Raw genomic sequence first — 17,391 nt, 5'->3', positions numbered from 1 at the left:
TGCAGAGGAAAAGGAGACATGAATCTGACCGACAGACACTCACACACAAGACACCCTCCGCTGAAACAAGCAGGAGGGAGGGGGAGCCCTCCCCTCCCCGCCCTTGAAACAAAGGGGGAGAAACAGGATGAGAGGTGGATACGAGCCGATCGGTTTGTTATGCAGTGATTCTGTTGACTGGAGTTGTATACGCTCGCATGGGAGCCTCCGAGCCGCCATTACGTGACAATGCACCCCTCCCGTCCTGTTTTCAGGAAGGGAGGGGGAGAGGCATTTTATTTTTTTATTTTTTATCAAGTGACCGGAATGTTGTGGGATATTTCTGGGCTGCTTGATATATTGTCCGGGTGTGTAGAAAGGCGATTGAAAGTATTCAATAAAAAAGTGCTCGAAACGTATTGATACGTGTCTGGCACCGGACGCATGGCTAATTAACGCAATGGCTAATTAATTTGCGGTCGGAGTGTTAAAAGATGTTTCTAAGTAATTTCTTGAATTTACTTGCTATGCTACTATAAATGCGCCACGTCTCTGTCTGCGTGTGTGTGTGTGTGTGTGTGTGTAATGCACGTAACTCGAGAACCGTTTGACCCCACCGACTTCACATTTGACACACGCTTTCCACACCCACGCAGTGCCCGGTATAGAGTCTGTTGGACCCACAGTTCTCCAGAACCACCACAAAAGGCTCTGGTCAGGCTCTGCCAGTGGCCCTAATGAGGCCAACTCCTTTCACCTGGGCCAGGCTCTGCCAGTGCATGGGCCTAATGAGGCCAACTCCTTTCACCTATAACTATGCAATTTCCAGCCTCTGCCTCAGTCAATTGAGGCTCAACCAATCAGGCTCTGCCAGTGGGCCGTATTCAGCCTGGGCACACCTGAACTTCCATACGTGGCCAAAAGAAGCTGTCTGCCGGGGTCTCTTCCGGGTTTTTAGACAGCTGGTGGATGGAAATGAAGCTCCACCCATGCGGCAGATTGCCGCTGGGGCAAGCTTTTCTGGGAATCAGGCCAGCGCAGCAATCTGCCGCGTGGGTGGAGCTTCATTTCTATCCACCAGCTGTCTAAAAACCCGGAAGAGACCCCGGCAGACAGCTTCTTTTGTCCGTGCATGGAAATCATGTAGTGATTGGTACTGGGGCGATACCAATTTGAATGCATAATTTAATACAAATGGCAAAATAAAGATAGAAATTATTGTTTTAATATTTTATAAAGGACAACAACTGGTGTAAATTTGTAGCTGACTAGATCAATAGGCGGGAAGTATTATAGCTGGTTGTGGTTTGACCAAATCAACTAATTTGATTACAAATAGTTGACTGCAAGCAAGAAACAACAAGAAATAATTGTTTCTAAATATTGATCATGACAGTTACATGTTTTTATGAACATTTGTAAAAGTACTCAAACTAGAGCATTTCAGACCAGTTTACGCTCAGAGTCTCAGACCAGACTCAGGCTGAGTTTATGCAGCTGGCCCCTCTTCACAGCTTCCTTGGGTTTTGGGTAGCATTCCTTGGATATTTGCCTAATCCTGTGAAATGGGATTTATAGGCCAAGTGTGTGTAAACTCAGCTGTGAGAATAGGCCAGCAATACAGTGGTGCTCTTTCATAGATGGTGTTGCTGTCTGTTTTGGCTTGGTGTCTTATGCCAAATACACTACTGCTGCTGTTATTTATTTACTTTACTATTGAAACACAAACACTTTATTCTGCCAAGTTGGATTTTAAATTGGGGAATGTTTCGTATTTGTGTCAGGTGCGAAGGGGGGTGGGGGGTAAATAAATAACTTGAAACCGCAGCAGCATCAATATAGCAACCTTGAAGGATTTATACATCATCAACCTTCAGCCTCCTGTGTGTCTACCTGCCCTTCCATTTTGATACAGCTTATAATAGCTTCTGCTTCCCAGTTGGCATTGCTCTATTTCACAATAGAAATGTTGGATGATCCAGTGAAAGATACATCCTCTGGGATGGATGAACCTCACCCTAAGGAACTTGCCCACTGACTGAGGCCAAATCTTTCATCCGAAATTGTTAAAAAATAATAATAATACGAGTTCACGTTGTGTCAATCACGTTTACACACTACCCCCGAATGTATCGTTCGTGATAAAAAAATTCGGACCTTGTCTGATTTCATGCATTTTCGCATTCTCTTGTCTATGTTGCATTGTTTTCAGGCTATAACCTACGGGTCCTACGCTGAAGAATGAATTCTGTGGATACAGGAAAGGCTCATTGCCTAGCTTGCACTTTTCCGCTGGGGTGATACTCTTCAAGTGTATGGATGACATGTGTAGTGCGTACTGTCAGCTGCTGTCAGCATCAAACTGGGCCATGATGCCCAGTTTGATATATAGATAGTTCTGTCTGTCTGTCTGTCTATCTGCGGAATGTTGTACAACCAATAGAATAATACACATCAAACTCGATGCGCAAGGTGGGTGTGCATAACGATTTTTGTTTGACTGATTTCAAAAACACATACACAAATTCAGACTTCAGTGGGCAAGATCCTTAACAATAGAACAATAATTTAATGCAATTTATTTTCATAGACAATGATCTGGAGACGCTTAAATCCTGAAGGCAGTGTTTTTGTTTTATCAGTCTAACATATTCCAGCCTATACTATTATACAATATATTATAGATTATCTCAGCAGATTGTCTGTGCTCTTACATAAAAGAATAACATACATTTTAAGACAATACTCCACACAAATAAAAACAATTATGTCATTGTAAACTATAATTTGAGGATGGAAGGTATAAAATAAAAGGTGTAGAGCAGTAGACGGTTGAATCCTTTTTAAAATGTCCAGGTAACATTAATGTTTCAGCAACAATTCTAAGTTACATACATTGCATACATCAGGACTCTCCCTTAATGGCTCTAATTCTAATCCCTGGAGCAAGCCATTGATTGTATTACATGTCACAACACTGTTGGATTAGGTCTAGGCAAACTGTGGCTTCAGTCTGCTTCAGACAGATGCAGTGATATTTTTTTTATTTATCAACTGCCAAATTGTATAGTAAAGTCAAGTGACAGAATTACAGGCCAGTCTTCCATCTGTAATATTTTACTTTGGTTAGAATCTCGAATAGCAGACGAGTCGCCCCTTTACCAACTCGCCCCGGGCTACAGCCGGCAGAACTGCACGGCCTGGTATTCCTAAAGTAACCTATGCTTAAACGGTTAAACCTAACCTTATTCTTAACCTCAGTAAAACTGCCTAAACCTAACCCTATACCTAAACTTAACCCAAGTAAAACTATGCCTAACCCTAAACCTATTTCTAACCTTATTCTCAGTAAAACAAAATAAAGAATACAAGAACCGCGGCACCGAGCGGTTGGCGTGAGGTCGGCGGAAAAAATCGAGGGGCGAGATGGTTTAGGGGTGACCGTACCTGATACCAGAATCTCAAGGTAGCTGATTTTGGTGATATATGTTTGTGATTTTGTCTACTACTGAGGTTCTACAAAATGATAACTGAATTCTTCCAACATATCTGTTCTAGGTTTGCAAACCGTTGTGGCTAGGCCTTTATGATGACAGAACCTCCTCAATACCAGACTTCAGAGAACCTCAGAAAGTCAAAGAGTTCCTTCAAGAGAAATACGAGAAGAAGAGATGGTGAGAAAATGTTTAATATTTGATAGCATAGAGGATCGTCCTCAGGCACGGCAGTCATATGATTTTTGTCTTTGATTATTATTTTTTTCCTCCCGCTGTCTTGGAATGCCTCACAGGCAGTTGGCCGCAGGCGAGCACCAGACACTTGTTTAAATGCATAGAATGTAGGTCATACAAGCCTGCTTCAGCTACAGACCTATATTGTTGGATGGAAAAAAATGCATCATTGTGTTCATCTGCATATGAGGTGTGCAATCTGCTTGCTAAGGGGTTTATCAAGATGAATATACTGTACCATTGATTGAACCTTGCTTTAATTTTCATGATATGTGAGTTTGATTTGCTGTGGGTATGTTGTAATGTGGCAATTATTTCATAGACATGCTGTGCAATGAAGGTCTTCCTTTCTATATCATTGCTGTCGGGCACAAACCTCTTATCTCCATATGTTCGTAAATGAATGCCCTGATCATACTACAGCGTCACACAATAGCAGATATGCAAGCTCTAAACGTGGCGCGTTAAATCTTTTATAGTGTAATTTCCGATGAAGCCGGTCGATTTGACATATAGCTCAAGAGCGTGCCGCCAAAACTGGGACAAGTAGTGCGTCAAAGTTTAGGGTTACTCTAGAAGAAGAAGAATAAAGTGTGACAATTACTATAGTCTGGTTGCATATATCATCTCTGTCGTGTGGAAAGTGGAAACCTCATATGTCCTAAACATATTACTTTTCAGGATTCAAATTAAAAAGTAGCAAAAGTAGCAGATCTAAAAAGTCTGAACACAGCACTTTTCGAGCTTGTGGATCTGCTACTACTGCTACTTTTGATGATTTTGTGTCAAGTTTCATTTACGAAAATATACAAAAAAGTTAAAATATGTAGATAAGAGGTTTCTGCCCGACAGCAACTATATGCACATTGATTGTGATCTTAATTTTCGGTGGTAGCATGTATTGATTAAATAATTAAATGTAATGCTTCGCAAAACCGCACAGTTCACCCTGAGGCCAGAGTAGACCCCCTTTTACAAAAGGGACCAGTTTGCTGCCCTTCGTATCCCACACTTCCTGGCCCGGGGCGTCACTAAGGCATAATTGGAGGATCTTATAGTCCAGGGGTGGGCAACTTTGATGATGGAGAGGGCTACTATTTCCACACTCACTCCAGAGGCCAGAGGGCCACATTGCATATTACTGTTGTAGCAAACATAGCAAACATATTTTAGCTATATTTGAATTGAAATCCTGAATTATGTTTTGCTATTTTTTAATTGGAATCCTGAAAATTAATATATATAATATACCAATATTCTGATATTGACCTGAGGGCCGCATTAATAGTCAGGGGATATTAATAAAGTCTGGGAATAAATTTCTTACCAAGAATTTTCTTCACCAATGTGTTTGTAAGGGTGTCTAGTGTCTACTACCATATCCCACATTGGTTTCTATTCAACCACCCTAGGGGAATTTTTGACAGCTGCTGAAAGTTGGGGTACCATACAAGCATTATAAGGCAAAATGTTCTAAATTTCATTATGCTTTACGTAGCATGTGACGTGTCAAACTAGGGGGTTTTCATCATTCTGCTCCATTCCAAGCATTAGTTTTGCATGAAAAACACTCCTTGGGCTTAAAAAGGCCATAGCCGTCATCACAAATGTGATGAGGTCAGCTCATTTGGGCACAAGTGTCTATGGCCGAATTTAGCCCAACGAGTGTTTTTCGTGCAAAACGAATGCTTGGAATGGGGTTAGAATCATGAAAGCCCCCTAGTTTGACCCCTAGTTTGGCCATAGCCACTTGCCCAAATATGCCCAAATGTGTTGACAGCATCACATTTGTGATGACGGCTATGGCAGCCCAAGGAGTGTTTTTCGTGCAAAACTAATGCTTGGAATGGAGCAGAATGATGAAAACCCCCTAGTTTGACACATCACATGCTACGTAAAGCATAATGAAATTTAGAACATTTTGCCTTATAATGCTTGTATGGTACCCCAACTTTCAGCAGCTGTCAAAAAATCCCCTAGGGTGGTTGAATATAAACCAACGTGGGATATGTTAGTAGACACCTTTACAAACACATGGGTGAAGAAAATTCTTGGTAAGAAGTTTATTCCCAGATTTGACATTATACTGATAATATTCCCTGACTATAAGTGAAGGTGGGTGCATGTGGCTCCCTGGCTGCTAGTTGTATGTTATAGTGTGTCACTACCAGCAGCACTACTGCTGTATCCGATAAGCTACTATCGCAATACCTTGTTGGCAAGCAATATAGTAGCCAGTTGAGCCTCACTTGAGTATTGAATGTTTAAATTAACAGAAAATATATTTTCTGTTACAAAGTAAAAGTACCAAGATTATTTAAAAGAAAAAGGAAAAACTTTGTGCCTCAACTTTGTACTTGAGTAAATGTACTTATTTACTTTACGCCACTGCTTCTATCATCATCATACCCCTAAGTAGTGTCTATGATGGGTTGACTGACTGTTTAAACTGCCTCTCAGGTATGTCCCTACAGAACAGGCGAAGGTGGTGGTCCATGCCTCCATCTCTGGCTCCTCCAACAGCAGCACCAGCAGCACCCCAGAGGTCCGACCACTCAAAACCTTGCTGGGGGAGTCGGTCCCCTCCCTGCATCTCAATAAAAATACTCCTCCTAATCAGGTTAGATATACTCTACTCAAACACATGTATAGTTGATGGTCCACGTATGCTACAAATGCAGGTAAACTTTGATTTGTCTTTTGCCTGCACGCTGTCTCCAAAAGTGAGTTTCACTCATGCATAAGATCCTAATTTGGGCAAATATAGTACAGATTCACACTATGGTCCCGGTTGCGCACTCAGGATCACTTAGCAGATGTTGCGGTAGTGTGAATGCTGTAATCCAGTCTGGCAGTGTACCACGGGTTCGACTCCCAATCTCGACGGCCTTTACTGCAGGTCACCCCCCCATCTCTCTCCCTATTTCCTGTCAGCCTACTATCTCTATCCCTCTTAAAAATATAAATAGAATAAAGGCTAAAGCTACAAACAAACTTTTAAAGAATAAAAATACCAAGGATGGCCTGGGCCGGCCGAGTGGTCCAGGCACCTAGGCTGGTAACAGCTTGTCACAGGTTCGAGTCCCGATGACCTTTGCTGCGTGTCTTTCCCCCCCATCGCTCCCCCTTTCCTGTCAAACTACTGTAATCTATAAATACAAAGGCAAAAAGCCCAAAACAATATCTTAAAAAAAAATACCAAGGAATAGTCAGTGACATCACTCTGTTAACATACCAAGGATATGTACGCGACGTCACCGTCACACAGACGAGAGACAACGTTACATTGCATTATTTCAAAGACCATCAGTGCACACTGTTATGTTATTATTATTATAACTCAAGACGTCAGGAACACAGTCAAACTTTATTTGATTTAAACTAAAGTGACTTCTTCTGTGACATGACATTCTCTGTCTTCCAAAGCCCCATAGTCCACAGCGCCCCTCTGAGGCACATAAGCACCATTACAGTTAAATGAAGTATACTCGGTGCAGTAGAATCTCAGCCAATAGGGACTTAAAGCAACGATGGCTACGGCAACCGGAAATGGATCAGTGCTCGATACATAAACATGCTTGCCGTCGCAGCCCTTTCTACTTCATCAGAACCCACACTTACACGTAGTGTCTACAACGCCATGTCATAACCATGTTTATTGAAATTATCATACATTTACACCGATTGCTCCATCACCTCTCTTATGCTGTGTAATGTGTTGGCATGCTCTGAATGAAGAAATGAAACTAATACCATATGTCATATTAACCATGTTTATTAAAACGGTTTTAAAAGATTGCTCCAGCACCTTCCTCTTTCCACTGCTGATCATGTCCAGCGCATGTAAGAATTAAGCAATATCGGCAGCTGACGCGCGACGGGATGTTTAAAAAAAGGGCGTCCAGAAAACAGTCGTTGCTTAAAGTCCCTATTGTGAATCATGGCCAGTGGGGACCAGGCAATTGTATCCGGGAACAGTTTGAATCAAACGGCCTCAGTGTGAATCCGCCCTTAAACAAACTAACTCACTCACTCACTCGCTAACTACACTAACTCACTCACTCACTCACTCCACTCACTCACTCACTCACTCACTCACTCACTCACTCACTCACTCACTATTTGTCTTGTCTCTGTCAGTCTCCGGTGGTGAGTCGTGTCCAGGCCCACCAACAGCAGTTCCATGAGAAGAAGTTTGACCTCCTCAGTGACCTGGGTGGAGACATCTTTGCTGCCCCGCCAACCCAAAATGCAGGCACCGGTGGCAACTTTGCTAACTTTGCACATTTCAACAGCCACCCACGTAAGCACTGGTTGAGTGACTGATTTTGACAGTGTGACTACCTGGAAAATACTGATGTTTTTAAACACCTCACAAAACAAACCTCATCTGACCAGTTCTGCAAGAACATGGTAATTTATTAGTCTGTTAGCAATGTATATCGGTGGTTGCAAGACCCGGCAGGGTATTATAGGACACCAACAGAAGACTTCTCCATGGTTACTAATGGTTCTAACATAAATCTGTTGGTGTTTGCGTGTTGGAGGATAATGTCCTCTCATTTCCTCCAACGAGCCATCAAGACCCATCCTAATGCAGTAAGTAAAGAGGCATCCGCAGAGATCCACACAGGAGGTATAAACACGCACTACAATAGCGTGCACACACACACACACACACACACACACATGCACGTGCACGTGCACACGCGTGCACACACACACACACACACACACACACACACACACACACACACACACACACTCACCCTAGTATCCTTGTGTGCTCAGCCAGTGGTCCAGACAGACAGTGTCCGGTGGGAGAAGGTAAACCTCAGAAACTCTCCACAGCCATTACCGCTACCACGTCTATCATTGTCAGTCAACACCACTCTGTCATTAGCTTTCCTATTTAACGCACCATTCATTGTATGTGTATATGTATTGTAATCATTGTCCATGCCTCTAGTCATAATTTGTGTAAATCCAAGCCATCCTTGTTAACATTACCTTAACATTACATTATGTTTTGTTGTCCTTTCTGTCAATTTGTGTTTGTCCATGTCCTGACATGACCTCCAGCGTCTCAGAATTCTAACGCAGACTTTGCGAACTTTGATGCGTTTGGCAGCGCATCTGGGTCATCGTGTGCTTTCCCCTCCTCCGCTCCCCAAGCCTCATTGCAACCCTCAAGCACAGGTAGCGCAAAAACACCATTCACCAGACAAAATGTAGCTCAACATTACAGGAGGACATTATCATACTGCAACAGATGCACACACAGTAAATATGCACTTTTGTTCACATAAAGTGCATTAGCCATGTGTGTTTTCAACTAATTTTCCATTTTGGTCTGTCATGTTCTACCCAAACATGTCACCTGTGTTCTAACTGTTGTCCTACTGATTGTCACTGCCTGTGTTCAAATGGACTCATCTGTTCTCATTGTCCTCATTTCTGCTCTTCCAGTCCTACATGGTATGATACCATGTAGGACTGGAAGATGCCATTGGTATCACAATGAGCTTCTCCGTTACAGTAATACAGCACACTTCTGCTCATACACAATGGCTATTTGCTCTGTCTGTTGTGACTGGCTGCCTCGCTTTAATAACAGTCTCTCTCACTCATACTCTGACTGGCTTTTGATCACTCATTAAACACTGACAGTTTAGCCCCCTATCCCTGAACCATGGTAAACAGAGGTTGTCAATACCACACTGCCCTCTGGTGGCATTATAACTAGTGTGCAGCTGCACCATGACCCCTGGACATCTATTGGCTTAAGGATAAACCTCCACTCTCTTTCGTGCTCCGTCAGCCATCTGTGCTGGCCTGCCTGCCTGGCGTCAACTCTGTCTCTATTCACTCTGTTGGTCTCGTATCTTTTACACCTTTTGCTTTGACAGTTACTATGCTTCTTTGATTAACATTATTTTATTTTCTCCTTTTGGCTCTGTTGATGTTTTGCTTGTCTTTTTTCTTTTCACCCTGCACCTCTCATTTCCCAATTCTCCTACCCCTTCCTTCACCTTTTGTTGCTAGTGTTCACTGTCCTCTCATCCAGCTGCAGTGTGGGTGAGTTTGCCACTGCTCTGTCTCTCCTGGCTGCTCACAGTAAGTCTTTTATCACTGGGTCCTCCTAACAGCTTCTGCCCTCTCCTCTGACTGTGTACCAACCACCCAGACCTCTCTGTAGCTCCTGCTCTCTTTCTCTCTGGCTCTCTGGAAATATGTGTCTACAATACAGTACATACATATGTCATTGTGGGTGTATGTACGTCTGAACCTCAAAGGAGCACCCTCAATCATTAAAATTAAGTTGATTATTATCACTATTAAGAAGTATTATAATGGTTAGAGCCAATAGTGCGGCGGTTAAGCTCATATATGGAAGGTATTGTGCATTTTATGACTAAAGCATGAAACTTTCAGCATATCATCTACACACCCCAAGGTTTGATTTCAGACGTGGAACCACTTTCAGACTGACCTCTGGTGACCTTGAGGGGTCATTGACCTCAGAATTGCATTTTTGCACGTTTTGCTCCATTATTTCCCACTATAATAATTTATTATGTTTGTTAAATGGAAGTTTTGTTCTAATGAATGACAACTTAAACCCCAATAGTCTACAGAAATGGTGAATCATGTTAACTTTTATGATATAAATGTTATGACATTGTTATAACATTAAAAACATCTAGGAGAGAGATTGTGGAGAGAGAGAGTGCCGCCGCACTCTCTCTAAAGATGGAGTGTCACGATTTCTTTCCACCCTAAAACATGATCATCAGGTATTATTATAATAGGAGGAAGAACTTTCTCCAAAAAGTGTACAGTATTTGTTAAAATCATGCTATTATGTGGACACGCCCACCAGTTCATTAAGTATGCCTGGTTTGCCTGGTGGGTGGTGATCCACCTGAACTGAAGCCGCACCCACAGCTGTAGTTGTATGATAAAGGGGGAGGGGTTAGGGGAGGGGCTGATAGTGTGATGTCACTATATTACTGTTTATTTCATTGGCCCTTTTGACTGTCAAGGGTTCAGCCTCCAGGAAGAACCCTAAATACAAAGTTAATACACCATTGCACATAAAAACGACTCCAGGGTGTCTAATGAAGTACTGTCACCTCATAGACGCATGAAAAACTGGAAGAAATGCAAAGATTGTGGCACTCCATCTTTAAGCTCATATATGGAAGGTATTGTGCATGTTATGACTAAAGCATGACACCTTCTACAGTGCTAGCTACAAAAAGGACTGTATGAAGAGGTATAAGGAGATGGTCAAAGCCAAGAAAGCGGCACAGGAGCTTGTGGCAGCGAAGAGTAAAACATGACAAGAACCACAGAAGAGATAGTTGTCGTTATTTTAACATTATTGTATTGGTCTTAATTGTTTTTAATGAAGTTAGGGAAGAAAAAAATACAGAAAGACTTGATTGATGAGTTTGTTTGGTTTTTATATCCAATATCCTTACAGTATATTCAAAGGTGCTATAGGACATAGCAGTGGTGGCCATTTTCTGGTTCCATCCATCCAGACCCCATTCATTTTTCACATATAGAGATTTACAAACAATCAATTATTCTAAGCCTATGTAATCAAGCCATCCAGGATCCTGGTAATTAATGACCACAACACATTTGATTCTGTGAAGAAAAAAAAACCCTCAAAACAAAGGATATACATCACATAATCAAATGTTTTATCGTCATGATTCAGTAGGGTCCTGGATGGCTTGATTCTATAGGCTTATTATTTTTTATATAAATATTTGTAGAAATCTTCATGGGAAAAAAACAATGGGGTCTGAAACGATGGAACCCGCAAATGGCTGCCACTGGTATATTGTATGCCCTATTCATCTCATGCTTTTGGTTTTGGGGCAGTATATGGCGATGGTTCAGGGTTCATATGTTTTGGGGGGAGTAACTGTTGGATACTCTTAAACCTCCTACCAGGTGGCAGGAGTTTAAGGAGATGTTGGGAGATAATATGGTACCATTTCTGTAATAACACTTGACAGTACCAGCTACCAGTGACATCAATGGAGAATCCAAGCTAATATAAACTGAAGACTTTATATTTTTGGAAAGTTAGCTATTATAGAAGTCATTGTTCTCACATTAATACAAAATCAAATTAAAACATTTAAATGTTCGAAATGAACAAACCTGCCTACTGACAATGTCACCGGTAGGCAAGTTTCTGAACTGTCCACAGCCCTACTCTGAGACACAGACTGAGTGGACAAAAAATGTATCATAATGAGCATTAGTGAACCACAACCTCACAGACTCAATGGTATTTTTCCACTATCTCCATCATCTCTCTCCTCATTCCCTTCAGCCTCTGCATCTTCTTTGTCTTCATCTTTGTGTATTAGACCTTATATTAATCATATTGGAAAATTCAGTTTTCTGCTTCAATTAGGTTATTGCTGCTCAAGGCCATCAGACCTTTGAGGTCAGGGGGTAGTTGGGGATTAAGGGTCTTGCTATGTATACCTCGACACATTGCCGGGGCCTGGAATTTCCCAGGTGTTCCATTCAGCTATGGCCATCCTTCTTGTGAATGGGTTGTAGAAGTTCCAACAGGAACTGTATTGAGACTAGGCATGGTACTTTCTCACGGGGTAGGAGAGTAAGGAGACAGTATCACATTCACATTCACACACAACAGGAAGGAGGACAAGCACAAGCATCTGATAACACTCAATGCCTACTTTTATCACAGACATGTTCATCAATGTTCCAATGCAGCCAATGAATGCCATCAGAGTGTGCATCATGCCGTACTGTCAGTTTCCAAGATGTCCGATCTACCTCATGAGCCACTGCTGCTCCGTCACTCCACTGTATAGGCGTGGTCAATGCTCTTTGGCCACTCAGAATAGCCAAATGGCATTGATCACGCCTCCAGGTCTTAAGTTATGTAATAGACCTGGTACTTAAGACACGCAAAATACAGCCCATAGTCTCTAAAAGCACCTTTCTAAATTATTAAGTTAAAATATTACTATTTCCTGGTTTGGGACGAATTATTATATACTTTATGCAAATTATGCAAATGAGGAACAATTTCATAATTTAGTTATGGCAAGAGATTAATTTATGTATCAACATAATATAGATGTAGACTCTAAAACAACCTTGATATGTTGACTAAAAGCAATAATACTGTATAGCTAATTCCTAATTTGTACCTATGTTATAATTTATGCCAATTATGCTAATGAAGAAAGGGTGCATGACTTCCCCATAACAGCAGATTAATTTCTGGATATCACAAACATAGACTTTGACTCTTAAGTCACCTTTCGAAGTAAACTGGATGCAAAATGATAGCCATTTCTAGTTAAGTTGCTCATTAAGCAATTGATTTGCTCATTATGCTAATTCCTCAAATTGTCCAACATATAACTTTTAGCAAACAATCTTAGTCTCATCTGCTAGCCTATAGATGACATTTTAATAAAAGTTTAAAGGAAACAACATTTCTGGGTTTAACATGGGCTCTATGGCGGTTTACAACATGGTTTGACAGCCCGAAATGTGTACAGCCTCTGACAAGTTCCAGATGTAAATTCAGAAGTCCACATCTAAAAACAAACTTCATGGTATATAGAAACACTGTAGAAAGTGTCATGCTTTAGTCATAACATGCACAATACCTTCCATATATGAGCTTAACCACCGCACTCTATCTCTCTCCGCACAATCTCTCTCTTAGATGTTTTTAATGTTATAACAATGTCATAACATTTATATCATAAACGTTGACATGATTCACCATTTCTGTAGACTATTGGGGTTTAAGTTGTCATTCATTAGAACAAAACTTCCATTTAACAAACATAATAAATTATTATAGTGGAAAATAATGGAGCAAAACGTGCAAAAATGCAATTCTGAGGTCAATGACCCCTCAAGGTCACCAGAGGTCAGTCAGAAAGTGGTTCCACGTCTGAAATCAAACCTTGGGGTGTGTAGATGATATGCTGAAAGTTTCATGCTTTAGTCATAAAATGCACAATTGGTTTGGTTATCCGCCGCACTATAATGAGGAGCAGACTCATGATCACATAAAGCAATTCACAGTTCTTGGGACCAGTATTGTAAACATGTATTGGAATGCCTTGGAACATCTCTAACAATGTACATTGTACAATGTACAATGTACAGACCTCAGCACCACCTGTTTGGTCCACGATGAATCTAAACGTAATCCTCAGCCTAATGCGATGGCCTTGTCATAACTCAATTAATTCCAAGGAATGGTTCACAAAACTAGGACACTTCTTTTCCTTTGCACTGTCCTGCCATAAATCTACTCTATAACTATACCTGTGGTGAGAATGTTTATTGATTCAAATCAAACTGATTCATTGATGTAGGTTCAACGAAACACTCGTTTTACTGGTGCACACTGCACATTATGGACACAGTAGCAAGAGCAACACATGGTAATACATAGAAATAGTCATCAAGAATCATCTAACAGTAGAATATCTGCACAGTGAAGCTATGAGTATACATTATAGAGTGCTAAGTCTACATAAAATGGCTCTCGTCATTCAGTGTTTCAGACCTAGACCCCTGCAATCCCTGCCCCTCCTTTCAGTTTTCTCTCTCCCTCCTCATTAAGTGAGTGTTACTGCTGATGCTGCGTCATAAAACCAGCCCCCCAGGGCCCCTCTTGTGACTCTGCAATATCTCTCCTTCTCACACACAGGTAGCTCCTCGGGAGGACTAGCTAATGCCACTTTTGCTAATTTTGACAACTTCCCCAAATCCTGTAGTGCTGATTTTGGATCCTTCAGTTCCACATCCCAGAGTAACTCCACAGGAGAGGCTGTAGAGAGTGCTAGTGCCAGTGCTGATAAATATGCTGCGCTGGCCAACCTGGATAACGTCTTTAGCTCTGCTAATACGGAGCCAGGTAAACCTCTTCTCCTGCCTAACCCACTCTGTTTCGCAGAATTAAAGATGTCTTGAAATAGTTGCCATTTTGAGAATCTACCCCCCCACAAGAAAAGGAAACACTAATAATAATAATATTAATAATAATAATTGTAAAAATCACCTGAGGGGCGCTCTTATCATCGTACATCATCATACATCATATCATTCCGGCCAATCAGAATTTGCGTCCTCACCTTCGTCATCAAAGTTTGTGTTACGCAATGTTTGTGTTTACACAAACACTCAAAATTGTCCATTCATTGTCAATGGCATTTAATGTTTGTCTTGGGACAAAAATTGTGTTACATGCACCAAAAGCTGGACATAGGAGGGGCTAAAAAGATGTATATGAGTGATTGTGTTGGGCACAATCACTCATAATTGGGAGAAACAAAGACTGCCGAAGCAGAAAACCTGCAACACTCCAATTTAGAAGGGTGAATTCTTGCAGGTGCAAGGCTCAAAGATACTCAATAAAAAGAGGGAATGCCAGCACTCATTGAATGCCCTTTTTCACATGTTTATTTACCTCACCTTACTTGAGAGGTAAATAAACACGTGAAAAAGGACAATCAATGAGTGCTGGCATTCCTTCTTTTTATTAAGTATTTGGGCCTAAACGTTTGGAACTGCCTGTCAGATATTGATGAAAACATATTATAGTATGGTGTTGTTCCAAGATTTAATATAACACCCTGGCAAAAAATAAATATATTTTTACATTAAAATGGCACTGTAGTGTGTGGCTGATCTTCTCTTCCCTGGACCAGCACCTCTCCAATCCAGCTGTGCGTTTTCACCCAGCCTCTTTAATAAACTTAAATACAGCCTCATAAATGGACACATAACATGCAACAGCATTTTTGTTTTCTTTTTTAATATTAGTTTGTTTTTTTGGCATTCTGGGCTCCATCCCAGGTAGGTCAGTGCAGAGATGGGAGAGCCAAGCCATCATCTGAGACACCAGGCACCCCAAACCAACATTTTCCTAGAATTGTCCCTCAAGCCTCAAATCCACTTAGCCTAGGGGCAGCAGTGGCTCAGGAGGTAGAATGGCCACCTGGGAGCCGGAAGGTTACTGTTTTGATCCCGGCTCATTCCATTTACCATGGAATATGCAGAGTGGCCCCCTATTTTCAGGAAGAAAAGTCATTTGTATTGGTTCATTGGAGAATTTTAGTCATAACTTTCCGCTCATTGCTACAAGGGGAGGGGAAAATGGTATGGTAGGTCGTTTACGGCTTGGTTTAATTCCTTTGCATTTAATTTACTAAAGGCATTCTCAGTATGTAGGTTGAATTTGAGAACCTTACACTCAATGCATGAACGTTAGAATCACGCAATCCATTGACACTGAATGACAGTGGATTGAACGCAGCCTTGCTTTTGTGTGCTCGTTTACCAGGAAGTGCTATTCCCAACACAGTGAGCTCAGCCCCAGGGTCCACAGGAGTGGGGGGTGTTCCGCAGAGCCAGCCCGTAGCAATGCCCAGGGGAGACCGCTACGCTGCTCTAGCTGCACTCGATACCACCTTTGGTTATTCAACACCACCAAACAGCGCTTACAACAACACCAGTACCTCACAAGGGTAAGACGCTTTTGATGTAACGATTCACTCAACTCATGATTCAATAAGATTAAACTTCATAAAGTCTATATGCTATCTCACGTTGCAGGGGCGTGTTTGTCTCCGGGACAGGGCCATCATCTGGCCAAGCACAGCAGACTCTACCCAGCATGCCCCAGGGTTTTGGAGGTGAGAAAGGTTTAAGCTTTTTAAAAGCTGATATTGATAAACCCTTTCACCCTCACCTTTCTCTAAATATAGCTCTAAAGGAGTGCAGGGTCTGGCCAAAGTCATTTATCAAAGTGTACTGGTGGTTATTATTTTCTGAACTTTTTTTTCTGAAATTTAAGTTTCATTTGATTTATTTTAGATGACTGACTTTGCTCCACAGCATGAGTTCCCCAGGCAGCCCAATTAAGCATGTTTAAGGAGCAGCCAAGCTGACTAACTGAACACTAGTCTAGGCTGCATTCAGACTCAGAGCATGGATTAGGCAAATAAAACACTCACTTGGTCTCCTTTCTTTTCTTAAAGAAAAATCTATGCAGAGGACTGGGGACACTAATTTAAATTAGTTTTGGAGAAATTGAGAACTTTAGGTTTGACTGAACTACTCTAGTGTCACAGTGGTCATTTGGGCCCCTCTCAAAATAAGAAATCAGTTTTGGTCCTAAAAACTTCTCAGCAGTAAATTAACCTTCTGTTCCAAGTGTTTGAAATTAAGGTCTTTTCGCTGCAATATGTACAGGGAACTCGGCCTAGAGCAGAGTCATTGTTTTTAGCACATTGTACCGTAACTCTGTTTTAGCTTAGTTGTTCAGTTCCTCACTTTGACTTCTCCACTCTCACCAACAGGTCCATCAACTAACCCATTTGTAGCTGCAGGTTCGGCTACAGCACCATACAACCCTTTCCAGAGTAACGGAAGAGTGGCAGCCCTGGCCACAGCAGGTGTGTGTGTGTGTGTGTGTGTGTGTGTGTGTGTGTGTGTGTGTGTGTGTGTGTGTGTGTGTGTGTGTGTGTGTGTGTGTGTGTGTGTGTGTGTGTGTGTGTGTGTGTGTGTGTGTGTGTGTGTGTGTGTGTGTGTGTGTGTGTGTGTGTGTGTGTGTGTGTGTGTGTGTGTGTGTGTGTGTGTGTCT

General features: G+C 41.7%; 1 protein-coding gene across 4 annotated transcripts in view; it reads left to right on the top strand.

The window, feature by feature from the left end:
* LOC306932346 (arf-GAP domain and FG repeat-containing protein 1-like) overlaps positions 1–17,391 on the top strand; it is a 40,409-nt gene that overhangs the window by 17,725 nt on the left and 5,293 nt on the right. For 2 of the 4 annotated variants that reach the window (XM_079514112.1, XM_079514115.1), the window contains exons 3-10: positions 3,538–3,653; positions 6,171–6,330; positions 7,851–8,013; positions 8,793–8,909; positions 14,455–14,661; positions 16,090–16,273; positions 16,362–16,441; positions 17,108–17,203. In XM_079514112.1, coding sequence (XP_079370238.1) covers positions 3,538–3,653; positions 6,171–6,330; positions 7,851–8,013; positions 8,793–8,909; positions 14,455–14,661; positions 16,090–16,273; positions 16,362–16,441; positions 17,108–17,203 — 1,123 coding nt within the window. The remainder of the gene's footprint in view (positions 1–3,537; positions 3,654–6,170; positions 6,331–7,850; positions 8,014–8,792; positions 8,910–14,454; positions 14,662–16,089; positions 16,274–16,361; positions 16,442–17,107; positions 17,204–17,391) is intronic. The other 2 variants (XM_079514113.1, XM_079514114.1) reach the window with 2 other exon arrangements.

Source organism: Electrona antarctica, assembly GCF_951216825.1.
Source record: "Electrona antarctica genome assembly, chromosome: 11".
In the NCBI taxonomy this organism is placed as follows: Eukaryota; Metazoa; Chordata; class Actinopteri; order Myctophiformes; family Myctophidae; genus Electrona; species Electrona antarctica.
This window is presented reverse-complemented; position numbering and strand designations above follow the sequence as displayed.